Source organism: Clinocottus analis, unplaced genomic scaffold (assembly GCF_023055335.1).
Source record: "Clinocottus analis isolate CAN_PGR_092001 unplaced genomic scaffold, fCliAna1.0.p SCAF_15, whole genome shotgun sequence".
Classification (NCBI taxonomy): domain Eukaryota; kingdom Metazoa; phylum Chordata; class Actinopteri; order Perciformes; family Cottidae; genus Clinocottus; species Clinocottus analis.
In genome coordinates this window covers 3,260,974-3,288,659 of record NW_027175876.1, presented here as the reverse complement: position 1 = coordinate 3,288,659, position 27,686 = coordinate 3,260,974, and the positions used below count along the sequence as shown (strand labels likewise).

At 46.7% G+C, this 27,686-nt stretch overlaps 2 protein-coding genes across 5 annotated transcripts; both read left to right on the top strand.

Annotated features, from left to right (window-relative positions):
* The first annotated feature begins 2,256 nt into the window (after positions 1-2,256).
* LOC137785555 (very long chain fatty acid elongase 4-like) lies at positions 2,257-8,824 on the top strand. Its single transcript, XM_068576894.1, has 7 exons — positions 2,257-2,546; positions 4,521-4,613; positions 5,046-5,233; positions 5,809-5,889; positions 6,709-6,880; positions 7,021-7,148; positions 7,462-8,824. The coding sequence occupies exons 2-7, from the start codon at positions 4,547-4,549 to the stop codon at positions 7,744-7,746; spliced, it is 921 nt and encodes a 306-aa protein (XP_068432995.1). The 5' UTR covers positions 2,257-2,546; positions 4,521-4,546; the 3' UTR covers positions 7,747-8,824.
* A 3,166-nt stretch (positions 8,825-11,990) lies between these two features.
* LOC137785557 (microtubule cross-linking factor 3-like) lies at positions 11,991-25,421 on the top strand. Of its 4 annotated transcripts, XM_068576896.1 has the most exons (10): positions 11,991-12,533; positions 13,233-13,457; positions 13,653-13,811; positions 14,006-14,074; positions 14,641-14,910; positions 15,307-15,657; positions 16,470-17,159; positions 17,306-17,658; positions 18,909-18,996; positions 21,544-21,649. In XM_068576896.1, exons 1-8 carry the CDS (start codon positions 12,375-12,377, stop codon positions 17,414-17,416), a joined length of 2,034 nt encoding a protein of 677 aa, XP_068432997.1. In that variant the 5' UTR covers positions 11,991-12,374; the 3' UTR covers positions 17,417-17,658; positions 18,909-18,996; positions 21,544-21,649. The 4 variants fall into 4 exon arrangements, with proteins under 4 accessions (XP_068432997.1, XP_068432999.1, XP_068433000.1 ...); XM_068576898.1 differs by lacking the exons at positions 11,991-12,533; positions 13,233-13,457; positions 13,653-13,811; ... (2 more) ...; positions 15,307-15,657; positions 16,470-17,159 and adding exons at positions 22,633-22,944; positions 23,389-23,453; positions 23,559-24,453; positions 24,579-25,421 and having other exon boundaries at positions 17,421-17,658; positions 21,544-21,802; XM_068576899.1 differs by lacking the exons at positions 11,991-12,533; positions 13,233-13,457; positions 13,653-13,811; ... (3 more) ...; positions 16,470-17,159; positions 17,306-17,658 and adding exons at positions 18,398-18,783; positions 22,633-22,944; positions 23,389-23,453; positions 23,559-24,453; positions 24,579-25,421 and having other exon boundaries at positions 18,916-18,996; positions 21,544-21,802.
* The last annotated feature ends 2,265 nt before the right edge of the window (positions 25,422-27,686 follow it).

Below are 27,686 nucleotides of genomic sequence, written 5' to 3'. Positions count from 1 at the left end.
TGTTCAATAAGAACTCTTCGGTTGTCTTTTCCATTTTGTCTCCTTTGTCGTTCATTTTCAGCAACTTGATCATCGGGCTTCAGAGTGTCTCTTCACGTTCTCTGGTTCAACCACAACGTATTCGTTGTCGTATTTAAAATGTCATTATGATTATTATTATGTACAACACTCAGCCAATGACGGTGTTACAACCATATCTTTACTGTAATAAGCGCATCCATCTCAACTTGATTCTGTAACGTGTAGAAAGTATAAAGAAAACACCGCAAATCCGAGCAACCGCAACCCAACTGGGAGTTTTTCCCAGATGTCCCATATCGTGAGTCATGCCACTTTGCACAGAAACCGTTCGTGCACCATCCGGGGCTGATCTAATATTAAGTTAATGTATTCACCCGGCGATCTGCAGCCAGCATCAACCTTCCAGGTCGCCCTGATGTGGTCGCTGGAGCTGCAGACCAGAAGTCACCACGTTTCTCATTACAGGACGCCAACGTGCCTCCTTCACATTCTGCCTTGACCACATTTTGAACACGCCAAACCTGAAGGACCACACAGCGCGCGTGTGTGTGTGTGTGTGTGTGTGTGTGTGTGTGGGCAAGTGAATCTGAAACAAGTAAAGCTCTCTTTTTTTATTTTTAGTAAAACACCTCATGAAAACTTACTTGTATCGCACTCACAAATTCACACATGCACGTTGAGGAGGCTGCAGGTTCTCCTCACGAGGGAATCTGTTTTCAGACCAGTCCTACACGTGCACATCTGCACCACCTAAAGGACGGGAAGGGGACCCCAGCAGCAGTTTAAGCTGCATATGTAGACATAGCATCTATAGTTTTTATACCTGAAGGCATGAGCGTAGAGGCTGCAGTTGGCCTGTAGAGAACAGATATTCAGCTGCAAGTTACTTCAATACAGCGAACCACATTCTGGCTCAAGCCTGAGGTTTGGATTGGGAGGGATATTTAGAAATAAGAGCTTTTACTGTGCCGTGATTACGTGCAATTGCAGTCATGAACTGAACCATCAAGGTAAATGTGGAGTAAAGTGTGCCAGCAGGAAAAACTTTTCAAGTGCATTTTTTGGTGATGTGCATACATGATTTACTTTAGATGTGACGTATTATTCACCTTAAGAGGAATAGATAAAAGTTTTTACTGAGTTGATACTTCAGGGAATGTGAATTCACAGCTAAATGAGATCCTTATCAGTGTTTCACAATGCTGCTGCCAAGAGGAAAGAAAAGAAATATATATATATATATATATATATATATATATATATATATATATATATATATATATATATATATATATATATATATATATATATATTCTTTAATATTCTTGTGTCCACACTCTGTATCCTCTGAAATATACCAAAATTGTCCTAATTTATTCGTGGCTTCATGCACACACACACAAACACACACACACGCTCTATTTCTTGAGACTAATGTTTTATATTTTTTTAGCGGCTTTAATTTGAGCCACGTTCACGCGGTCCAGCTGCATCTGTCAGCCTATAGCTCATGGAAAATATAAGTAAGGAATACATAAATGACAAAAACAGAAAGGATTGAGCCTTTCTGCATGAACCAGGTGCCCAAATATGGCACCATCACCACCAAGCTGTGCCAAACGACTCTGGATGTGCACGAGGATCTAAATTTCCCCCGTGATGTATATACTGTGTTTACATGCTGACTTTGCAGTTTGCAGCAAATAAAAAGATGAACTTTGTCAGAGACATATTGCAATGTGCTTACTAGCTAGATGTTCAGCCAGCAAAAAGGCATTTTTTAAATATTATTTGTGTATCTATCACTGTGACAGAGCTTGCAAAGCTTCCTTCAAAGAAACACCATCTCTCCTGAGGTTGAAGATCCAACGACGGCTCGACGGCGCCATCTAGTGGCACAACCGGGCCTGACAACAGGGGGAGAACACGCTATCGCCATCTACCCGCAGAGCCAATGGACATGAATGGATTTGGGGAAATTGTGTTCATGTTGTGGAAACATATGCTGAGTTCATCCATTCACAAGAAGCCCATTGCAGTAGCGCACTGACACTTATTACGTGTTGCTCGTTTGTCGGTTCATTAGCTGCTTAATTGATTTTCTTTGAGCTCTATAGTGATGGTAAAACACCGAGGATGAAGGCGGCTGCGCGCGCACGCACACCCAGCGCACGAGACACTGGGAGCGAATTCCCCGCATGCGCAATGCCATCTGGCTCCTCGGCGTCTCGGAGATTGCAAGAAGATGATGCGGCTGAGCGGCCGGCACGGACTGAATGCATAATTGGCCCCATCTTAGACATATATTTCACTTGCCTTGTCCAGCTTTCTTTGCCAAACTGCTGTTTAATGTCGACCAGTGAACCGGAGCGGCGTAGAAACTGATTAGCAGTGACGGCAGAAGAGGAAGAAGAGGAGGAGAAAAGAAGCAGAAGCAGAAGAAGAAGAAGAGCGAAGCAGTAACTGAGAGGAGTTGGGCATCAAATTGCACCGGATGTCATTACACGCTCTTAAATATCGAGGACGTGAGTAACGTTTTGATAAAGTGTGTACATCTGCGGCGTTGCGATGTGTTTGTGTGTGTGTGTGTGTGTGTGTATTTTAAAGACGTGATGCTTTTTTTCTGCATTTACATTGAAACAATAATCCTCACAATGTTTAGTCGTATTTTTTGGGGGGGAGCTTAATTAAAGAAGCCTGGCTGGAAACGAGCCCAGCCCTTTGTCCACGTCAAGTCAATTGTTTCTACGTGGGTCGGGGGGGGGGGGGGGGGGGAGACACACACTTTTCATGACGTATTCATAGTTTGGTCTCTGATATTAATCGCTTGCTCTTCATTCGCTCTCACCCACCCACCTGTTTAGGAAAATACACGTTTTTAATTAGAATTAACCGTGAATCCCGACAATCAAACACGTGTGAATGACGTGTCATAGCTGTGGGAGAGCATGTTTAAAAATAAACTAATCCGTTTTTTTTTATAAGTGTGATATTGCTACTGCAGAATTACAGTTGCCATAACGGTGCAAGTGTCATTCACTATTTCCCCCCCTCGTGGCAGAGGGATTCCAGTGGGTCACAGCACATGGAGGCAGATAACCATCAAACAGGCTTGTGGGTCGCAGGGCATTTGTACTTAGGCCTACATCTATAAGCTCGTTGATCAATTGAATTTAAGCCTCTTGAGCGGTCCGAGCGAAACCTGCTGACACATGCGCCCCTGTCTTTTTGTGTGCGCACAAACCCGGTTAACCTCCATCCGACGTCCATCCGCGCACCACTGCGACTGAACTGAACCCTGGGTGGGTTTGTTGTTAAAAGAAGTCCGGCAAAAGAAGAAGAAGCAGAAGAAAAAAAAGTCAGTTTATTTAGCGCATACCCCGAGTGCAATGCTGCTCTCCAATACTCGGCGTGTTCTCGTGAGTGACCACGCATTGGTGGATCGTCACTGGAAACACAGCAATTAATTATTGAAAGCGCATCTGATCTGACGCATCGGATTAATTATAGATTAATATGGAGACACCTGCTCTCAGCTGTCAGGTGGATAAGAAGTGTTTGTTATGTAATGCTGCTTAATTACAGTCAGCTGGCTGCACATTTCTCATGATGCAGCATCATGATGTACATGTATTCAATGTTCTGCTCTGCTATTTTATTGTACATTGAGTATTTTTATGCATAATGTGCTTGCTACTACAAACAATTTCCTCCCAAGGGATAAATAAAGTATCTATCTATCTATCTATCTATCTATCTATCTATCTATCTATCTATCTATCTATCTATCTATCTATCTATCTATCTGTTTTAGTTTGGTTTGTTTTGTCATATTTGTCCTGTAAGTAAGTAAGTAAGTAAATTAAAGGAGGTTAATAGAAGAATTGTTCATTTAATCTATATGAAAGAGAGAAAGGTGTCGTAAACGGAGGGAAACAAATTGCCCCGTATCATCCGTCCCATTTCCTGCAGTTATCTCAAACTGTTGTGACGGGCCAGATCCTTCATAAGAATCAATGGAAAGTGTGTTAACGGCTCGCGGAGGTTGATGTTACCGTACTGTTTCAAATGCGAGCAAGAAAAGAGAGGCCTAACATGGTCCTCTAGGATGTTTGCAGCAATGCCACAATGCTACAATGGGAAGAAAACCCCCCGCTAATCATTCATTTATAATGAGCTGAAGAGTAATATCATAATACGACACAGCGTCATACGACTCACTCTCACTCGCCACGTGATCTGATACGACACCCTGCAAAGTTTGATACGAAGCCGAAAATGATTTTCTTTGGGGTCGGTCTCCACGTTTTGGGGTCGACGAACGCGTGCACATGCTACCGGTGTTTCAGTTACCGGAGCATTCTTACAGAGTGACACATGCCACGGCTCCTCGTGCTGCTCGTTACGATGATGGGATACGTACGGCCTGTGATTTAATTTGGGTGACTCTCACTGACGCTGCCTCTCTTGCCTCCACCGTCTCTTTCTCTCCTTCTCAGTATAATCAGGACCAAAAGGCCGAGCCATGGAGGCTGTGACACATCTGGTGAACGACACTCTAGAATTTTACAAATGGGGCCTTACTATAGCAGGTAAGAACTTTATATTCACTCGTTTCTGAGCACACAAGGGCTGATGTTGTATGGTTGTCGTGATAAGATACCATTTTAGTCACCAGGGTGCTTGTCCTGCTCAACTTGACCGTGCTATCTTTCTAGGAATGGTATGTACGGGACAGCGTAACAGCAAAGCAAAATCTAGCACGTAAAAGCAACCGTAAAGAGGTGCATTGTGTTGTGCATTGTGTAAATTGTTAGCTTTAACCAACAGAAACCAAAGGACAAACGTTGTACAAAAAGTGAAAAAACACTGGATTGTACTTTATTTTTTTCTGCTTCGCTGTTCATCAGAATTCTACAATGTAAAATCTCGCACAAAGTGTGATGTTGCATGTTCATTTCTGTTGTTTAACCGTCATACCTCAACATTCCCCCGCCATTGAAACAACCCCTTGTCTCCTCCAGACAAGAGGGTGGAGAGCTGGCCGATGATGTCGTCTCCCATCCCCACTCTGGCCATCAGCTGCCTGTACCTGCTCTTCCTGTGGGCGGGGCCTCGATACATGCAGGACCGCCAGCCCTACATACTCAGGAAGACCCTCATAGTCTACAACTTCAGCATGGTGGTCCTCAACTTCTACATCGCCAAAGAGGTGAGGACACGCAGATTATCTTCACGTCTCAGAGTAGCACACATAGCATGTGTGTCGCGTTTTTTTGTCAGGATGTTTAAAGGGATATTGGGGGAATTAGGTAGTGAAACTAGACATACGAGTGTTACAAAATGGTCAGTCTTGGCTTCAATGTCCCAAAACTAAATATAGCTTAATATGCTATAGAAACACTTGCTGAACTGCAGCTACGTAGCACTTTTCAATTTACTTGTTGCTCACACAGAATACACAAAAGGCAAGAAAAGACAATAATGAATGGCATATAAAACACAACAACAGCAACTACTTAACATTAGGAGACAAGACAATCACTCGCTGGAACCACTGGAACCACACCAGCAAATAATATAGCGACACTTTCTCTCTCGTGAGATTCTACTGTCGCAATTATTTCTAATCCGTGATGAGGCTCTGAAGTTGTTTGTCACAACCCGCTGGTTTAATGGACAGTCACAGCGTTCGTTGTTGCACTTATTGCTTTCTCCATATCTTAGAAAGACGGGTTTCCTCGCAGCCTTTTTTTCAGAGTTTGTGCTTTTCTTTCTTCCCACCAGCTCCTACTAGCCTCTAGATCAGCCGGGTACAGCTACCTCTGTCAGCCTGTCAGCTACTCCAACGATGTCAACGAAGTCAGGGTGAGCTCCCTCCGACACACACATCGCCTGACACATCCACACACACACACACACACACACATGCAAAACAAATGCGTTTAACTTTAGACAACAGCAGTAGCGTGCAGGTTTCGTTTCATCGGGGGTTAAAGAAGAAAAGGCAGATTATGAATTGAAGTCTCAAAGGGATTTCAGTGAAATTCAGGGTGTGGCCTGCCCTCACGTAGGCGGGAGCAATTGGTCTCACCACCGTAACGCTCCTCCCCCCCCCCGTCTCCAACCTCAGGCCTGGCTCTTTCATGATGGCACGGTGCCACACCGCCGTGGCTTACAGAGCCAGCGTGTGCATCGTGTGCATGTGTGTGGATCAGGCTGCGAATGCAGAGTCAAAAGGGAGAACACACACGAGTGGTTTGTGACATATTGCTGTGGGACAGCAGGACGGCTGATAGCGAATACATCTGCAGTATATTCATGTATATATGAATAAATCCACTGCATAACATGCATGATAGAAAGTATTTGGTTGTGTATATGATAATTAGTTTACTGTATGTTAGATGATGATTTTCTCCTCGATTAAGTTTTGTGTTTTAATATTTTCTTCGTTTTTTATACCATTTTCACAAATATATTCATACAAAGTGCTCTCTGCAGTAGTAATACTTCACTCAACTTTCCTCCACGAGTGGAATAAGGTAACCGGCTCAATAAGTTGGACCTTAAGTGACTGTAAAGAGCCCTACATCGATGTCTGCACATTGTATTCGCAGTCTAAAGTCTTTTTCTTCTAAAGATGAGCTGCAATAATTCACTCCACCTTGTGTTTCATGTCTCCAGATAGCATCTGCTCTCTGGTGGTACTACATCTCCAAAGGAGTGGAATTCCTGGACACCGTCTTCTTCATCCTGAGGAAGAAGTTCACCCAGGTCAGCTTCCTCCACGTCTACCATCACTGCACCATGTTCATCCTCTGGTGGATCGGCATGAAGTGGGTCCCCGGTGGACAATGTGAGTAAAAGGATCGCAATCGCCACGCCGTGATCGTCGTCTGTGTTGCCACGTGTGGAGAGCTGGCGTTCAGTTGCACGGCAGCTATTTATATATAACACGATGACAGCTGACGCAAAATACATTTGATCTTTCCACAGCATTTTTTGGTGCAACCATCAACTCTTCCATCCACGTGCTCATGTACGGTTACTACGGCCTGGCAGCTTTGGGGCCTCAGATGCAGAAGTACCTCTGGTGGAAGAAATACCTCACCATTATTCAGATGGTGGGTATTTTATTACATTTTCTTCTGTCGAGTGTGTACTGTGGATGTTCTGTGGTGAAATATCCTCCAAATAACATTTTATCAGCACTAATTATACTGTTGTTGTGTTTTTTAAGTCCCTAAAATAAACGTATATTGTATATTTCAATGAATGTTCCCATCTAAAAAGTACATTTCATGTGCAGTACATTCTAAATGTGCTTTTTCTTGTCGTACACTCTGCAAGTTTGTTGCGTTTTTTTTACGGCGCATCCCGTTATTGTATTGTGCCGACTCATTTGAATCATGTGCGTTCATGTTGTGCGCTCGACAGATCCAGTTCCACGTGACCATCGGCCACGCCGGCTACTCCCTCTACACAGGCTGTCCGTTCCCCGCCTGGATGCAGTGGGCTCTGATTGGCTACGCCGTCACCTTCATCATCCTTTTCGCCAACTTCTACTACCACGCTTACCGACGCAAGCCCTCCTCCTCCTCGCATAAGGGAGGCAAGCACGCGGCGAACGGCACCGCCGCGGTAGCTAACGGCCACAGCAAAGCGGAGGAGGTGGAGGATAACGGGAAGAGGCAAAAGAAAGGAAGAGCGAAAAGGGAGTGAGGACGGGAGAGGGGCGTCGCTCGGCGATACAGAAGAAAAAAAAAAGAAAAAAAAAGACAGTTGTTTTGAAAAGGGCCAGAGAAGGAGGGAGGGGAGGGATGAACAACAGAAACCAGCCGGGCTTCATCGTCCCTGCGCGTAATGTAGAAAGATGTGATTTGTGGTTGAACAGGTGAAAGGGTAGAAGTGTGTGTGTTGTGTCTGTAACGGGTTTTTTGAGAGGAAGAGAGGGGTTGTTGGTTGTCTCCATAACGAGTACGATGCTGATCCTGTTGGCGCCGTGCTCTTCTGTCCAACCGGCTTTTGGACCGAAATAGGACCAAAGTATTATAGGGCCTACAATCTGCTCGGCATCCTAGAACTTATCAACCAAAATTCACCTCCAACTTTTGTACTCTGGATTCCAGTATTGTTTTAACCAACAAAAAAAAAAAAGCTTACATAGTCTTTAATTATGCTAATTTATTTCTTAGCGCTCTGTACGAGTTTTAATTCATTTAACTATTACCAACGAAGCGACATGCAGGTGCATTCTCTCTTGGTTCGTGGGGGTAAATTTAAGTTTACTCATAATTACAGTGGAGCAAAGTTAGCGACAGTACGACATTCTCACATCTGCCATTTACTGTATTTAAGTACTTTTTATTTACCTGCTTCCCCTACCAACCCAACATGTCCGGGACTTTACATCTCTCTGCTGTCTGATACTGATTTTAACTGTGCTGCATTTACAGAATGACACGTTTTATTTGTAATCATTCTCAATTAAAAACTTGGTTTAAAACAACTTTGAGGGAGGGGGACTGTAGTTTCCTTTATTTATGCAAATATGTAGGTATCTTTGTTTGAATATTTTTTTGTGGGTCGTCAGGATTTATTCCTTTTTGCTCTGCAATGTAGCCGAGGTGCAACAATAAGAGATTTGAAACTCAGCTGCATATTGTCTCACTGCCATGTAGGACTGAAGGGAAACTCCTCCTAAAAAGAGCTCTTTTTCTGTTGTTTTTTTAAAGAAATCAAATGGTTATTTCATTGTCTAAAAACGAAATGAAAGAAACACAGCTTCTGGCTGCACATACAACTGAAATAAAGACAATGTCAGCACCCCATAGTTTACGTTTGTGTCTTTGTGTTGGTGCGAGCACAAGCGCGGAGTGTATCGTAAATCGGCTGATTTAATGCTCGAAGCGACGCTGTACTCCACGTCTAGGATCAAGTTGCCATGCATTAGGAACCTAATCTTTTCTTTTCCTCTACTTCCACCCTGGAAAGTGTGTGAGAGTCGGAGCTGTATGCTGTGTCTTTGGCCTGTCCAGACAGATCTGCCCTAATCGTTGGGGGTAAATTGGCTTTAGCTCCAAAAGAGCTTATTTCCACGTCACTCCAAGAGATAGTAAAGCAGGTCACTGGAAGAGGAGCCTTCACTAATCTGCCTCAGGCTGTCCTGTAACTCTCAAACGGAATAGTTTTAACATGGTGTTGATTTATTGTGCAAGAGACTACGCAATACAGGCGGGGCAATCGAGAGATGCACGTTTTGCCCCAAATATTAGCACACACATACTTTCTTTTGCATCAGAATGAACCAAGTGATAGTTAGTTTCCCCCTCCACTTTTAGCACATCACCTTGCAACCTACTGCACGCTACTTGCTCTACATGGCGGCCTGAGCGCTCATCACGGCGCATCCCTCAGCGCGGAGGTGTGCGGGTGTAAATGTGAACGATAGACTGGACGAGAGGAGCGAGAGGAGGAGTATTTGTCCTCCGTGGGGACACCGAGGGATCTAAGCCAAAGGCTTAAGAGGATTGCAAAAGGCCAAAGCTTTTCTACTGAAGGCATTTAGCTCAGGTCACTATAACCTGCATGCATACAACTGTGTGCACACATACAATGGAGTTTGGGCACAGACTTGTGTGCCAGATTAAGTAGTACAGAAGGTAATACATCCACATGCAACTCTTTAAAGAAAACTGCTGAAGTGAACCACAAATCGCTGGTTCTCAGACTCTTTCTCTGCCTTTGATGACGAGCAGCAAACAGGCCTGTCATTTCATTGGACGACTGATGGTCGACGGACCCTTCCGGTCTTTTCAGAGGGCCAGTTAGAGGGTGAAGGGTAGGTTTTTAGGGGTTAAATCTCTGCAAACCTGACCCGTCACTCACTTATCTCATTAGCAATTATGACTAAGGAGCTCATTCTAGTCCAACGGAGTGGAAAGAGTCAGCGTTTTACTGGCTCTCAGTCTGTGTGGCACGGATTGCCTTCAGAGCTTGGACTGACTCGGTTTTACATGAGGAGGGCGCCCTCTTCTGGGCCTGAATATAGCTACAGGACATGCGGTGGGTCAGAAGCAGATGAGCCTAGGGGGACACCTTGTGGGATTCCTGGCAAGAGTCTTTGTGGCATATTATATGCAGAATTCTTTATCTTTTGAAAGCAGGAAACATTTTTCATTTCATTAAACTGAGAGACAAATAAATAAAAAAAAGAACGGTCACTACTCACATCATATTCCAACTTTTAGTCCCACGCCTAAAAACACTGCTATGCAACTCCCATAATGCATCTCAATAGTATGTTCCTGCCTGATAGATGCCGACATCCTTTAAACTCCACATAACAAGTGTGCACATTAACATGAACGTTCTGTTAAAAAGGATAAATCTCAACGCCAAACTCAGATGTTATCAGATTAGAAATCCACCTTAGAGCTCCAGAAGACACTAAAGGCCTACAACTGCTTTCACATGTATAAATGTGGCCACTTTGATCCAGTCACAACGTATGAGTTAGTAATTATTGTGTGGTAACTTGGGGGTCGGAGGAGTAGTCTAGTCCTGACTTTAAGAATTCAAAACCAATCGCCCCGAGGGCGGCAGACTGAGCGATTGTTATATAAAACTGTAAAAAAAAAAAGAGCCCAAAACTGCTGTATTTGGATGTTCTGAACACTATAAGTAATATACAATTGAAATATATGGTTTGGTCCATGAACAAATTCAAATGTCGCAGATGTGCGTAAATGTGCCCCAATGCAAAGTCAGCCTTTGCAGAGAGAGTGTTCACGTATTGTGCTATGATTTGGATAAGAGATGGACTTTACAGCTGCCTCATTTCAAAGAAATAATCATCCTGATAGTGATAGTTTTTTACAGCCGGACCTGAAACCTTTTCTTTTTTTTTTCTGTGTGTCATCTTCATTTCCTCTTAACCAGTAACATGTAGACTTTTATTAAACCACCAAAACTATTCAAATAGGTTGCAAATAAACCCTTTTTAGTTTGGGTATGCAATTACCGAGCAGGTTTTCAAAGTGTTAACTCTGTCTAGACAGTAAAAACACATGTTATTAATAATTAACTTAATAATAAGTTAATAATAAATTAAGCGATCATTTCCACACGCAAGTTTATTCTTCTGCTCATTAATATTAATCTTTATACGTGTGTGTATATATATAATGTGCAGCCTGCTTTGGCAATCATGTAGCTACTTAATCATAGCTGTGCATGCTAATGAAGCTAATTGAAATGTGCGAGAGAAAGAAGGGGGGGAGGGGGAATGGTCACTTCCTGGTGTCACGTGCGTCGTCACGTCATCAGCCTGGTGGTGGTGCCCAGTGTCTGCGCCTCTGCTTAATGCTGTGCGGTAAAAAAAAAAAAAAAAAATCCACCCGCTATGTGGAGCTCTCTCCTTGCAAATGCATTGGTTTGGACTTTAAGAAAAACAGTCGTGTCGCTCAGGCCCAGCAGCGCCAGCAGCCTCGGCCTGCAGCCTCCCGGGCAAAGTTATGGTTGCAGCTGCAGAAAAGCGGCTTCTAGTGGCGCGCACGCAGGACGCATCCTGCTCGAAGTGAAGACCAAAGAGTTGAAGGATGTTTAAATATAATTCAACACCTTTCCATTGAGTTGACTTTTAGTTGCTGAGCAGCTTATTCCATTTGAACTCGTGATAAACAACGAGAAAGCGCCAGCGTGCGTTTTTGAGTCTATTCAAGTGGAGCAGAAGATGAAGCCGGCCGCCAGCGGCGCTGCAGATCCTCCATCCCCGTCAACATCATCGGCAGACAATAGCGCAGGGAGGAGGAGGAAGAGGAGGAGGAGGAGGAGGCAGCAGCACCGGGCTCCCTCGCCGGCTACAGCCCAGGAAGGGGCCACCCAACGATCTCCAAGACACCAAGGCGGACCCAGGATCTCCTGCTCCCGCAGGAAAGAGCCGACTCATCGGGGCTGAGGTGACAGTTTGAGGTGCGCAGACGGAAGGGAGAGGGAGCCCGAGAGCCACGCCGGCGCAGCTGTTCACCCGGATGGTGCTGAAGCTGATGTAGCGCGCGACCAAACAGGGGCGGATGCTGTCGGGGGAAGATCCGACAGATTGATCAGCATCGGCACCGTCGCTCCGCTTCGCGCCCGCCCCGCCTCAAAGGCGACTCCTCCCAGCGTCTGTGGCCCGGCGCGGCTTCGTCTTTGTCGGCCGGGATAAGGGAGGAAACCCGGCGAGGGGAGGAGGCCGCGGGGAGAGGAGCGGCCGCGGCCTCGGTTTGGGTTCGTGGAGAGGGGGATGCTTGCAGGCTGAACTCGCCCAGTTCCACCTGCAGAAGTGACCGAGGAGAAGCGGGGCGAGCATGCAAACCGAGACGGACAACATGGGGGTGGAGGAGGCCGCTGTGGGGGAGCCGGGGCCGGCCGCGGAGGCGACAGAGGCGGGGTCCGTGACACAGCAGGAGGACCAGGCCTTTGAAGACGAGATGGAGAGACTGCTTGACGAAAATGATGATCTTAAGGTTTGATACTGTTTAGTTTTGTGTCTGCAGCTCTGTCATCAGCAGGAAATGAGTTTAAATATTGTATATATGAATACACATATGCACCAGAATCCACTGCAAAACAGTCGGGTTGTTTTCCTCCATATTAGAATGACAGGAAATCCATGTTTGTAGTTGAAGCCCGTGGGCCTTTAAAAGCCTGTTGGCACGTTACTCTAAATTGTGTGTTTGCAGCAACCACAGATGAGTAAACGTCATTTGATTTGTCTGGTGAACATCCTCTATGTCTGCAGAGTATAAAGATGTATATTTAAAATAGACTGGCCACAGATGACTAATTGGTTATTGATCATATCGATCCGCTCGGATCAATGATATCTACCCTATACATATTCAAATGGGGGACAAAGGGAGTCAACAGCTGGGATTTGCATGAGCCATGCTGGTGGAAAACACAATGCTTGACAATAAAATTGAAGCAATTCGCGCCCAGTCTTGACATACATTTGAAATCAGATCATTTTGTGTGTTTTTTTAAAAAAATATGATCTCCAAAGCTGACTGTATTTGTTATATCATTATACATGCATTACAAGTTCCAAACTTCCATCACTGACTCTGTGGAGTCAAAAGTCGACCGGACAGCAGAGATGTCCCGGTCCTAATCTTGACCGTCTCATAACATGTGACACGCGACCTTTGCTACGCGCCCGCCAGTGTGAAATTGAGGAGATGAGGACCGAGATGGACGAGATGCGGGACACGTTCTACGAGGAAGACACGTGTCAGCTGCAGGAGATGAGGCGCGAGCTGGAGCGGGCCAATAAAAACTGCCGGATCCTGCAGTACCGTCTGAGGAAGGCTGAGAGGAAGAGGCTGCGCTACGCCCAGACGGGGGAGATCGATGAGGAGCTGCTCAGGAGTCTGGAGCAGGACCTGAAGGTGCTGGAAGGGGGAGGGGGAAGGGGGGGGGGTGCTTAACACTCTGTGTCTGTAAAGCTTATAATATAATCACTGCAACAGGTGAAAACATTGCATTTCGGAAAAAAGTTGTAGCTTTGAGCGCTAAAGTTAAGCGTTAGAGATCAATAAATATCCCCACAGCTGGTGTGAAAACGCTCTAATAAAACAATGCAGGTGGCGAAGGATGTGTCTGTGAGGCTGCACCACGAGCTGGAAAAGGTGGAGGAGAAGCGCACGAAGACGGAGGAGGAGAATGAAAAGCTGAGGCAGAAACTCATCGAGGTCGAAGTGACCAAACAAGCCCTGCAGAACGAACTGGAGAAGAACAAAGAGGTGGGCAGACACTTACGCAAATCCGTCCACATCCCATGACGTGAATGAGCGATCCATAATTCAATTTCATCTTCGGCCGAAGCTTTTCATCATGCGGCCTGTCACCTTTTTGTTTATGAATAGTGCACTTCAATCTAGAAGTGTAGGAGTCGTACTCACACACACTCATGTGTTTGGATTCGGTCCTCCAACAGGCTCAGAAGAGAAGAGGAAGCAAGGACATCCAGAAGGCCGACAGGAAACTAGCACAGACTCCTACAGAGGTGAGAGGCTGTTGTTGTGTTACAAATGTCCCAAAATATTGCTTTTCATTCTGTTTTCTTTTGCATGAACAATCATGTTCGCTAATTCTCTCCAAAGTCATGGAGATAATCACCAGGAAGCATCTTTTTAGGTCACATCTTCGGTCCTGATTTCATCATTTATCTTTTTTTCTTTGGCCTCCTTGGTGCATATGTGTGAGAACTCCTCAATAAGACTGATTGAAATGCAGGTTCCTCTCGTCATGTTCTCAAGTCAAACATTTTGCTTTTCACCTCGGGGCCCTGACAGGCCAAAGCAAGCCAATCATTTCTAAGTAAAGATGATGACAGCTGAGAGTTCGCAGAGCTCCAGGAAGTACTTTAGACTTAGAAGAAGTCACACATCCTCTCGGTCCAATGACAGAGAACATTTTGGCTTTGAGAGACAAAATCTCCTCTTTAATCTTAAATCCTTCCGTCTGTATATCTCATTGCGGAGTCCGACCTCGTGAACTTTGGGATGCTACATTTTTGAACCGTTCCTCCTGGAACGCTCTGACGGTTCCTGTGTTGTCTTCGTGCTCCAGGATGACAACGAGGACCTCAAGTGCCAGCTAGCTTTCATCAAAGAGGAGGCGGTGCTCATGAGAAAGAAGACGGCCCAGATCGACAAAGAGAAGGACCGTCTGGAGCAAGAGCTGCAGAAGTACCGCTCCTTCTACGGCGAGCTGGACAGCACCCACCCGAAAGGAGAGGCCGGCGGGCCGCCCACCACCCGGGAGTCGGAGCTGAAGCTCCGCCTCCGCCTGGTGGAGGAGGAGGCCAACATCCTGGGGAGGAAAATAGTCGAGTTGGAGGTAAGAGCAGACAAATGGTTCACGGGTCTATTAATCCTCGTATGGTGTTCATTTTTTTTTATTACTTAGCAGGTGTTGTGGGTCTGTTGGACCCACTGTATTTTTTGGTTTTTAATTCAACACAATCAAACAATTTATCTTGAAATACTCAACAGATGTTTTCTTCATCACAATTACGGCGTGCGGTCGATGAAATTTTTGTCTGATATATGTTCTTCGCAGAAAATGAGCCACGGCTAATAAGTTTAAGTTGGAAAAAAATAATGAATCACATTATTTTTGCTTTGATGAAAAATGAAAATGGGTCCCACAGACCCGAACACCATCCGAGGGTTAAGGGAATATTACATCAGTGGGAGTCACGTGAGCGTTTTTTCTCCCTCTAACCCCCGCCAGGTCGAGAACCGTGGCCTGAGGGCCGAGCTGGACGACCTCCGCGGGGAAGGAGAGGGCGACGGGTGCGGCGCCATGGGCGGCTCGGGGCGAGGCCTCGGCGACGATCTGACGGAGCTCCGGCAGCAGCTGCAGCTGGTGGAGGACGAGGCCGAGCTGCTGAGGAGGAACCTGGCCGACGTCGAGGACCAGAACAAGAAAGTGACCACCGAGCTGAACAAGCTGCGGTTCAAAGCCCACGAGGGAGGCGGCAGGCACGGGGCCGGAGGCGGAGGGATCGATGGAGCCAAGGCCGAAGCCCTGCAGGAGGAGTTAAAGGCGGCGAGGCTACAGATTAATGACCTCAGTGGCAAGGTATCACAAGAGAATATTAACAGACGTTTCCGTTTTGTCGTCCTGTAACCTGTTCCAGACCTCCTTTTCACTGTGTTTGAGTGTTTTTCCCTGTGTTTGAGTTGTCGTAGGAACCCCAAATTAATTCCAATATTTGTGTTTATTGTATGGATTTGTATGTTCAGCAAAGTCTTGGGGAAAAAAATGTATACCTGCAAAAAAAATCACTTTAAAAAGATATGTTGATCGTAAATATGAACATCCAGCATGATATGAGCCAGATTTCCCCCAAAATGCCTCCTGCAGCGGTCAATAAGACACCTTTTTGGAAAGATTAAGGCCGAAAGAATCGGAATATGCAACAAAAATCACAATAAAACAAAAGCCTCGGTCTGTTACAAAGGAGCTTTAGTCAAAAAACTGTGATGTTCGGTTTCAAAAATGGAAAAATGACGTATATTATGCCAAAAGATTGAGTGAATGGGGCATGCTGGGACTTAAAATGGGCGCGGGAGGATTTTCACAAGTTAAGCCCTCACCCCTAATCCTATTTATTTTTTGGAGTTGTGTGTTAGAGGTTGTACATGGGGATTATATATTATCGTAGACATGATTTTAATATTTAATTTGATACCTAGCAACTTTTTTCTTTTGTTTTTTTTCTTGATTCGTACCTTGTGACCTGATATAAAAGGATCCCATGATTAGGGGACCGTAGGGCTCAACAGGTTTAAGGACATTTTGACCAGATGATGCTAAACTGACTCCACCATTGTGTGTCCTACAAGTACAGGAAAGTGTAATGACTCTAACGTCTCTCGGTCTCATTTCAGGTGATGCAGCTGCAGTACGAGAACCGCGTGCTCCTCTCCAACATGCAGCGCTACGACCTGGCCTCGCACCTCTCCCTGCGGCCCAGCCCGCGGGACAGCGACGCAGAGAGCGACGCCGGCGGGACGGCGACCAACGGCCGCCGCGAGAGCGACGAGGACTCCAACTCCTCCCGCCTCCTGCCGCCGCACCGCAAACGCGAGGGCCCCGTGGGCGGCGAGAGCGACTCGGACGAGGTCCGAAACAATAACGGGAGCGGCCGCTGCCTGACGCCCACGCGGGGCCTCTACACCCCGACCGGGCACGAGGGCGCCGCCGTCTCCTCCTCCTCCGCCTTGGCCCGCTTCCTGCCCGGCGGCGGCGGCGGCGGCGGCCGGTGCGGCCTGCGCGAGAGGCAGCACATGACCGACATCCGCGTGGAGGCGGAGAGGCTCGTTCGGACCATCGACCGGCTCATCGCCGACACGGCCACCATCATCTCGGAGGCCAGGGTCTTCGTTTCCAACGGGGACCTGATGTTCGGGAGGGGAGGGGAGGAGGGCGGCGAGGAGGACGGCGGCCGGATCAGGGAACACGAGCTGCTGTATCGCATCAACGCCCAGATGAAGGCCTTCCGCAAAGAGCTGCAGACCTTCATCGACAGGCTGGAGGCGCCGAGGCTGGAGGACCGGGACGCCGAGGAGCCGCTGTCGGTGAGGCGCACTTTTTGAAATGTTCATCGGTTGCGATGGGGGGGGGAAAAAAAACGTCGCAAAGGGTTTAATGCTGATTCTGTTTCTTCCCTTCCCTTCACTGAATCCAACCCCCTGATTTGTCGCTCCGCTCTTCCTCCACCCAGATGTTCCAGCCCATCATTTTGCTCATCCTCATACTCGTGTTATTCTCATCCCTCTCTTACGCCACCATCTTTAAACTAGTCTTTCTTTTTACTCTTTTCTTTGTTCTGTGATGTACGCCTCCCGTTATTCACATCATCCCTTGTTTTTTTGTTTTGTTTTATTTGGGCTCTGTTGTTATTCTTTCCTCCCCGCATCATTTGTTGCCAAGGTAATCAAAAGCACAGAAAAAAAAAAAAGCGCCGTGCTTTCCCGAAGGCGGCGGTCCCATTCGAGAGAGTGTGGCTCGATTCAACACTGGAGTCCACACCATCCCATCATCACACATCACTGTCCACATCTGCCCCCCGAGAAGGTGAGCGACAAAAAGTATCCTATAATAACTGACTCTTGTCACAGATCTGCAGAGTGGAGAACAATGTGTCAATAATGAAGATAAGAAAGAAGCAATATGTCATATTGGACCACATTTATAAAGGGAAAGATTGTTGCTTGATAACGATCAACAGAGAGGGGCATAATATGTCTTTTGTGTGTGAAAATGTTTGTTGTTTCAGGGGTTTTCAACCTCTAATAGATAGTTTTGATGATAGAAGTTCATTCTTTACCTTTACCAGAAGTCTTCTTGTTGCTTTTTCTTCTTGAGAGCATAGTCTAGTTAATTATTCCATATCTGACCACATTATATTAACTGGTATCAAACAGTTAATATAAATCACTGAATAAAATCCGGATGAATTTAGATTGATTTAATTCAACAAATACACAACATAGATACACTTTGTTGTCATGAAACAGACATCCCGATGCAGATATACATGTCTACCTATATGCATAATAAATGAATGGATAAGATTAAACTCAACATGTCAGAGCAAAGTCAGGATGAGCAACACAAAGGACAAGAGGGAACAATAGATGAGAGTTGTGGACGAGGTGAAGTTGCAGGCCGAGCAATTTAAACATCCAGTATATAACTACAAGAATTGTAAACAGAGTTTTCTATCATGATATATATATATATATATATATATATATATATATATATATATATATATATATATATATATATATATATAATACAGGGATTCCTAAGACTCGGCCTAGCGTATCAAGTAACCGTCTCCCCCAAGTTGTTTATTACAATCGGATGTGTCCTCTATGTCCTCAGGAATGTGGTGGATCATAAACAAAGCACAAAGATGGGGTCATAAAACGCGCTAGACTCTGAGCCTGGACGGTCTAAGTATCACGCGTGACCCCGAGTCCTATCTTGAGTGTGTCTAGGCACATAGAAATTGAGAGTCTAACGCCTTGGTGACCTTAAGTGACCTCGATGTCGCGAGGGAAGTCTCTGGACAAAGTTTATTAGTTCCGATTTCGTCACAGACTTTGCAGGCACCCCAAGAGGAATCTCTGGATGTCCGCTACACGGCAACACGCTTTGCTCCGTCAAGCTAAATGAAGATAGAGTCGGCAGGTGATTAGCTTAGCACAAACAGCTGCTGCATCTTTAGCAGACATGATAGTGGCATCGATCTCGTTGCCTCCGTCTCGGCAAGAAAGTGAATCCACGTATTGTTGTGTAATTTGTTTTTCTTTAAGCCAACAGGAAATTGGAGAAAAGCCTTCAATCTCCTTCCATTGCTGATGAGGACCGCGAGATAAGACGGAGATAAAGCCCTGCAAGCCAGTAAGCGAGCCATTGGTTTGATATTATTACACATAATTGGACAGACTACGTTTCAGAAGTGGAGGGCATGTAGGGTTCAGCGCTGCTTACATCAAGCTTTCGAGGTCACAAGGATGCAGGGGAGGAAACTTGAATCACTTTGCATCGCCCTCTTACGTCCCGGTTTGACCTTGTTGCTAAACCTAGCCTAATTAATCTTGTAACCGGTCGCCTCTTCGGAGGTAAAGTGAGGATACAGTTTGTGTTTGTCCCCTCTCCTTAACTCCCAAAGAATCTGTCATTCATTAGGAAACAGAACAGGTGGAGGAATAATGCCGATGATCCCCGGGGCTTTAAACTGGAAGGAATTCTGATGATCACATTGAAAGCCAAATGTCAGATCTTGTCCAAAGTCTGTGTGTGTGTGTGTGTGTGCGTGTGTGTGGGTGTGTGTGTGTGTGCATGACCCCTGACAATAGTAATTGATGGCGTGTCAGATGAACAGTAGCAACTGTCTTCAGACGTCACGGCAGCGGGGTGACTCAAGAACACACAGTCACAGGTTTGGGTTACACCGGGACAGCCAATTGAGATTTCACACTCTTTTTTTTTTTTGCTCATTTGAAGCAACGGCGTGCCGGCAAAATGTTGCAAAAACATTGAAAAATTGCCGCGAGAGCGCATGACGTGTAATGACATGTACATGTAAAGCAAAAAGATTCTCCAATCATGCCAGGCATCCACCTTGCAGTTTCCTCTTAGTGACTATACCTTCAATAAAGATATTAGTTGACTATGACACATCATTACTCACCCCTGTCACACACACACATTTGGCATCCCTTGGAGAAAATGATTTGCAGCGGGGAGGACATGGTCACAAGACAGAATCTGCCCAAGCATCCCAAAGCAGAGTAGCAACAGAGAAGCCCATTGGCCGCCGGGACGGCAGCAGCTGAAATAGCTATGTAAACACTTTCCCTCGCTCCGTGAGCACCCCCCCCCCCCCATCCCTACCCCTCCCCCAGTAATTATAGCCAGGATGCTGGTGACGACAGTTGTCCCATCGGGACTTCAAATGGTGGAATAAATTTGACATTATGACATTTGATCCCGGCTCCAATGGCGCGCCCACGTAAACAGTGGGGGGAGCGGTATAAAAGCCGGGTACCCCGGCTGGAACAGAAGTTGTTTACCCTCTGGCAAAAACGCTCTGGACTTAACCCCCCGACACCGAGGGGTAACGAGGGGAGAACTAAGGGCCCCTTTAAATCCAGTCCAGGGGGGGGTGGTTTACGTAACACGGCAGGAGGGACAATAAGCGAGGGGGGAAGCACCGCAGAGAGAGGACTCGTCAATTAGGCGCCGAGCGGAGTGAACCTGTCGGAGAGGCCGGAGCGCACGGCGCAGGAGCTAGAGCAGGCGGAGGATTTATACTGCGGCAGGGACAGCTTTTACGTGGAGAGAGAGGTAAGAACAGTGGTTTGTTATTGAGGCGGAAATGGCTGTAATTCAAACATGGAACGGTGCAGTTTTACATCGAGTGTATCAAAACTATTTATGAATTGGAGACTGCATGAATGGCAGAACCTGGCAACAGTGATCAAATCAATCAAAATGTTAAAAAAAAAAATGACTGCCTAAAATCACACATTTGTTTGAAATTGAACAAAACCAAAAGAAATATGTTGATTTTATTTATCAGATTTGATTTGATTTGAACAAATGTATTACTTTAGGCTGTCGTTTATGTATGTTTTGAGCTTGTCTCTGACTTACAGTACATTCCTCTTCTCTCTGCCCCTCAGCCAATGCGCACAGACCATGCAGCCAGTTTACTATATGCATAGTTACACGATTATTAATATCTCTACTCTTGCATCACAAGTGGGAGGGCACGCAGTGGCTGGTACATTCGGGCACTTTCGACCAGGATACTTGTCATGTTTAATGACGCAACAACAACCACAACAAAGCAAGAGGCTGCAATAATAGTTGAGCTATTAGTGCTCCCACTGGGACTCAACATGTGATTAATGAATGTTGACCAGGACGCTTTAAGAAATAACACAGCGGAGAGGACATGTTGATATTGAACCCTTCGTTTGAAAAGGGTTTTTCCCACATGTGATGAGGCGTACAGACGCAGACTGCAGGTCAAAGTGACCAAGAGATGTCACGCAACACTCTTGTCCACACGTCCTGTTTAAATAGGTTTACATACCTGTGAATTTTGAAGAACTTGAAAGGAGAGGGCCGCAAATATCTGACGTTGTTAGGGAAGAAAGTCTCCGACTATACTTGGCAAGTCATTTAAAAAGTAGAGATGAGTAAAATACTCAAATCTAATGGGATATGAAGGTGTCACTTGCTGTAATTTAACCTCAATTGGGCGTCATCGCCACTGATGCAGTAGTAGGTTTTAGTCTGCCTTGTTTGAAGATGTTGAAACAGGTTGACCTGCATTGTAAAGAAAAGTGGATTGAAAGTGATTATAAGAAAACTGATTTTAAATCAGGATACTTTAAAAAGGTATCCCATCCTCTTTTCCCCCCCACGTCTTTATAGGGTTTCCAGGCCATCGATCCCTCCAACCCCGTTGTGACCTCTGACAGGAAAGTGGAACAGGAGAAAGGGGAAATTGCCATTTAAAGAGGCCTCGGGGTATTAAACGGCCTGCGTCATGGCAGCCATTGATCTGGAGCGTGGGCTAGAACACAGTGGCCGGGCCTGGGGGAAGGAGAGGCCCGAGCTGATGGACAACTTTGACTCAGAGATGCAGGAGTGGGAGGACCAGCTGCAGGACATCCAGCAAAAAATCGAAGAGGTAAGATTTCCCATAAAAAGTGATGAGTGTTTCAAATCCATCCATTTCCAAAAAGGTGATTGAAGCAAACAGGATTTTACTGTATTTAATGCATCATACACCATTGCTGGGTCTCATGTGGATTAGTTTTGTGTCAGTGAGCGTAAATTCAACTTCACAATGTGTGAAAACAGGATTTGAGGAGTCAACCAGTGTTTTGAGTCAGACTATTAAACACCGCTGTCAGTGGCATCAGCCCGCTCCTCTTATTGATCTCTTCTGGACCAAACTACACCTAATGATGTAGAGATAAAGGGGTTAAATTCAGTAGCTATTCAACAGCATTGAATCTCTTAAGATTCAAATATGACACCGTTTTCAGTGTGTGAAAATGCAAATGGTTTTAGTTTGCAGGTTAGGAAGTGCATCCGTAGTCCCTTGAGTGTGTGTTAATTGGCGTGTGTGTGCGTGTGAGTGTGTGTGTTTGTGTGTGTGTGTGAGCACCATAATAAACTGTTGGCAGCTCACCGACTGACTCAACTTCATGGCCTTGTTGGAGCAATGATAGAGACAAATGTTAACACGATAATTAAACGGCGATGTGCCGACAGACATGCTGAAAACACACACAGCCTGAAAGTGGATACTAAAGCAGTGTGAAAGGTGGCGATGGGAAGCAGATGGTTGCGCAAAGTGGAATAACATGTGCCGATCATAAATATAAGTTAAGCCGCGCAACAATTTTGTGATAATTATAAGGCCCGTTTGTTGTGTCAACACGGCTCCTGTTGTCGAGCTGTGTGCACGGGGAGGAGGTTGTTCATGCTTTCCTCCGGTTTTTCATCTTCCAGCTGTACAACGACGTTCAGGCCCGCAGAGGAGCAAACGATGTCACTACCGACAACCAGAAAAATGGCGGCGGGCTGGAGTGCGGCCTCGGGCGCCACGGCAATGGTCTCTTTGCGCCTGGCCATCACAGCAAGAGTCACCCTGGAGCTATAACTGCGCCACACCACTATAGTCACGGCTGTAACTACCCCGTGAGTCATCAAAATGGCTACGGCTACTGCCGCGCCAACTCGGAGATCGGAGACTTGCTGCAGGATTATTTGGGGCAGCAGGGCCAGCAAATGAGCCGCAAGAACAATGGCGCTCGCCACGTGGTAAGTGAAGCCAAATCGTGTCATTTCCCTTCCTTGTGTGTCTTATTCGGTGGCCATCTGCGCATCGGAGGAAAGCGGATACGTGGATATGATAGGAGTCAAAGCCGGGGGTTCAGTCGGGAACGTATGGATCGCAGCGAGCTGGTTCCTTCCAGTCTGCTTACACAGACAGGCTACCAGATAGGAGTTCGTTTCACATACTTTCACCGACTCCTGACAAAGCGGTCAGGAAGAAAGCCAAGAGACGTTAAACTGTTTCCTGCTGCACAGGAAAGTCCCCCGTGCCCCTCCCCCCACCCGTGCACAGCCGTCGTTAACGTACAGTGGAGTCGTTTTAGCTGCGCTTTATCGAGCGACGATCGAGGGTCCGCTTTAAAGCCTCTAAATATAGCAGGTGGAGGTTGACTTAAAAATAAATATATATTTCTTCCGTCTCTCTCGCAGCGCTTCAGCGACACAATCAAGGTGAGCCCGGCAACAGAGATCAGAAAAAGCCCCGGAAATGAAAGGTAAGCGCACTGGAGCCACGTTTCGTGAAGCTCTTTGCAAGAATGACATGACCTGAAACGCCCCGGTAATCTCATTTCTGCTTTTTGCTTCGGGTTTTGGTCCAGGCTCGGTCAAGAGCAGCTTGTGGGCAGTTTCGAACAGACTGAAAACCGGAAGAACCAAGTGTCTCACATGAAGAGCTCCCCCAACAAAGAAAACACCGGCGCCAAGCCCCCTCTCGGACAACGGGATGCTCCGGCCGCGCCGCCGCGCTCACAGCTGCCGGTCCCGACGGCCGACTCTCCCGCCCCGGACAGGAAGGCCTTCGGTACCGGCGTCCTGGGAGACAGGAAGTGCGGCAGCCCCTCTGTCCTCAGGAAGTTCGGAGCCATGCTTCAGGAAAACGAGGGGAAAATGCTCAACGAATCAGGCGTGGTGACCCATCAGGGGCCGGTGCCAGAGCCAAAGAGCCCCACCCCGGGCTGTCAGCGCAGAGCTCTGGGAGCCGCCGCTGTCGCCGGCAAGGCGCCCGTGCGCGTGCCTGCCCAGAAATGCCAGGCGGATTCCGACGCGCTGACAGCCGAGATCGAGCCCGGCCAAGAATGGGGGTTAGCTCCGGACGCTGGTCGACGGAACCACAAGGATCACCGAGGAGCCTACGCCGGTTCAAAGGGGTCCCAGCGGGGTCCCCAGCAGTCCCAGAGGAGATCACAGGGGAGCCCAAAGATAAGACCCCGGGCTAACAGCGGGGCGGACAGAGATGGAGGACTGGCTCAAGGGGAGCGAGCAAGGAAGCCCGCGTCCCAACATGTGGAGCCCAAAATGGACAACAGGGTCTTAAGTGCTTCCCCTGGAGCTCAGAAGAGCCACAGGGGTGGGTCAGCGGCACAGGAGCTGGCAGGTTGTAGCCGAGTGAGGGACGAAGGACTCATTGAACTGCTAGACATGCTGGAGATCCAACACGAGTACAGCTCCAGTCCCAAAGCAGGACACACAGCTTACAGACAGGACCCGCAACAGGTAGGGTGTTTTTCTTTCTGTCTCCGTATTCGAGTGAGTTTCCAACCAACGCAACTTTGCGTGAATGTCGATACAAGCTAACATGTGTCCCGTCGTGTCCCCCGCCCGCCTCCCCTCCCATTCAGGTAAACCCGGCCCAGCTGTCTCCGGCCGATCTTCGGAGGAGCTTCTCTCGTCCCGCACGACCGGCTAACCAGCGACCTCCTTCCAGATGGGCCGGCCGCACCCCCGCTGCCGTCATCACCACCCCATCAGGGCCAATCTACTGTCCCACAAGCCCCCGGACTCGTCCCCCTAGCCCCATGACCAGAACACACAGTCCCGCTCTGAAGCACCGGCCTCTCATCTCCTATTCTCTTCAGACTGAGACCGTCATCATGTGATCCTTTCCTCCAGGAAAACCCACGCTCTCTATTTCTCTCTCTCTCTCTCTCTCTGTAAATACTAAGGACTTTTCTGTGAAACAAAGTGCTTTAAGAGAATTTTAAAAAACGCTTAATCCCATCTTGATACCACGTTCAAGATGGGGAAAAAACATCCACATTCTCCAGTGTTGCTGTGGCTTTTTGCTTCGTCTGTGCTGAAACCTTTGCCAACACATCAACCTATTGCTACGTTGCGGTTCCTCCCCCCTCCTTTTATCCTCTTTTTTCTATTATTACATTTCTGGTGTTTTCTGTATAATGAGATTTTGCATGCAGCCCTAGTGTGAGGGTGCATGCTCATGTGTTTCATCCTCATGGCGGCCATGTTGAACCACATTCAACATGGCCGCCAGTAGGAGTAGATGGAGTCGCAACTCCGCTCCCGATCTGCTAACCGTCAACGGCAGTGTGTTTTACTCTATCATATTGTCAAAGTAATATATTTAAGATGTTCAAATAACAGCTGTGACAAACAAATATGATATGCCTTTAATGTATTTTTTTTTCTTCTTCTTCTTGTTAATAAATATGACAGTGCTTTGACATGAAGACTCTTGAGTCTCTCTCTTGCAGCGTGGCATTGTTCCATCACCGATGGCTCATATTTCCGGGCGTTGATGATTTACTGCACGTCAAGCCTATGGATATCTGATATCGGCAGCTCCCCACATGCCAGCGCAATGGCAGCTCAAGTGGTGTCAGTCGCTGCCGCAAATGAGCTAACTGTCCACCAGCTTCACCACATCGACTGGTTCAAACATACCTGAGGAACCGTGTGATGACACAGTGCCAGTGCTACAGGTTGTCCGCTGAAAAGGCGCGGTGCTCGGATTATGAATTCCACATATGTTAATTAAAAGCATGCGCCACACATGTAGTGCCCACACACATTAATGAGGCACATTGTTGGTTCAGGAGCAGTTATGTTAATCGTCGTTACCAGGATATCCAGTGTGCAGCGCGCACGTAGAGATTCTGTAGCGTCCGGGATCACTTTTCACGCTCTGTGTTTCTCGCCTCATAAGATCGCATCAACGACCTCTGGCTTCTCCGACACCTCCCGCCCTGTGGAAGGTGAGGAAGCGCGCTCCCTCAGCTTCACACCAAAGCGGATATCACGCAAGCATACATATCTTTCAGTGTTGTCACCAAATCAACATTTTCGGTATACACAAAAGCCCTGCGCCACACGTTGGTTATTTTGCTCTTCGGGCAGAGGTGGCCAAAGTGTGAAATGTCATGTAAAGGCTGGACGGGGTGGACGGAAGTCCCTTTGGCCCCATGATGCCTCAGCCCTGTCACCCCACCTCGCGGTGCTATGTGGCACCTCAGACCGAAATAGCAAGCGTGACGTGCGTTTCGGTGCCAGAAATCTTACCCTGCTGTCTTTGGGGGTATAAATAAAGAGTGGAAGGGGGGGGCGGGACGTTGGTTCCTCTCTCGGTCTCCCTAGCTCTCTTTCTTTCATCTTACCCATCGCTGTTTGGGCCTCCCGATGAAATATCGAGCACCAAACACGTAATTAAAGTGTTCACAAATCTGGGGTTTAGTTTGCTTTGCCGTTTATCCTTTCACCACATCTGTACATTCATCCGATGTTTTGTTTGGTTTTAAGACACCTTTACCGTATCTCCTTCCCTGCGCCTCTTTTTCTCCTTACTCCTTTCCTCCCACTGCCTGTCTCTAATTTGATCTGGTATGTGTGTAAATGAGAGCCTATCTTACAGTTTGGCACCTACTGGTGCTGCATGAGTGTATTTTAACAAGGCGTCCTGTTGGCCATCACTCTGGCCTTCATCAGGCCCCCTCTTAACTCTTGGCAAGTTGCTGCCTGCATGCTCTAATTGTGCATCATGCACACCAAAGTGTGTTGTGTAAGTTTTCTCCTCCTGCTGCTTCACCTTTTACTCCCCCTTTTTGTTCCCTCTGTCTCTGAGGACACTCTTTGCATGACAGTGTGGCAGAGCTGGGCACAGCATGTACTTTAACAGGAAAGGGCGGCTATTCATGAGAGCAGAGACATACATGTGACAAAGAGAGAAAGAAAGACAACACAAGAGCAGACAGCTGAACTGTAGCCATGGCTCCCCTGACGTCAGCAGATCACAACAATCACACAAAAAATACTTTAGCCCATGAGAGTCCCCAACAAGTATCTTCACTGGGTTATAAGATGCTGTTACAATACTCAAGATCACACCTACTAATCTACTAATCTGTTCCCGCGTGAGCCTGATTCATCTTACCTGAGAACGAGGTGCATCTATACTCATGGTTTTTATTGTGGTAAAAGTGCTGACCAGGCCTTTTGAATGAGTGTGTGTGCCTGTGTGTGTACGTGTGAGTGACACTCACTTGCAGTCGTGTCCCATAATACATCTGTTCTCCAAGCTTTGATCATGGTAAGGGTGCTGAAATGCTCTTTTAAAAGAATTAGCCCGAGAGCATGTGTGTGTGTAAGCTTGTGTGTGTGTGTGTGTGTGTGTGTGTGTGTGTGTGTGTGTGTGTGTGTGTGTGTGTGTGTGTGTGTGTGTGTGTGTGTATGTGCGTGCGTGCGTGCCCGGCCTTTGGAGGACACCAACAGGCATGTGTGTCAAGTGATGTTACCAAAGGCAAGGCAGTGATGTTTAAATCTAACCTCTAAATGTATATATATATATATATATATATATATATATATATATATATATATATATATATATATATATATATATATATATATATATATATAGGCCTTTTCCACAGCAGATTGACGTGCCACAGCAGGAAAGCACAGGTGTAATTAATAAACTAACGACTGGAATGGCT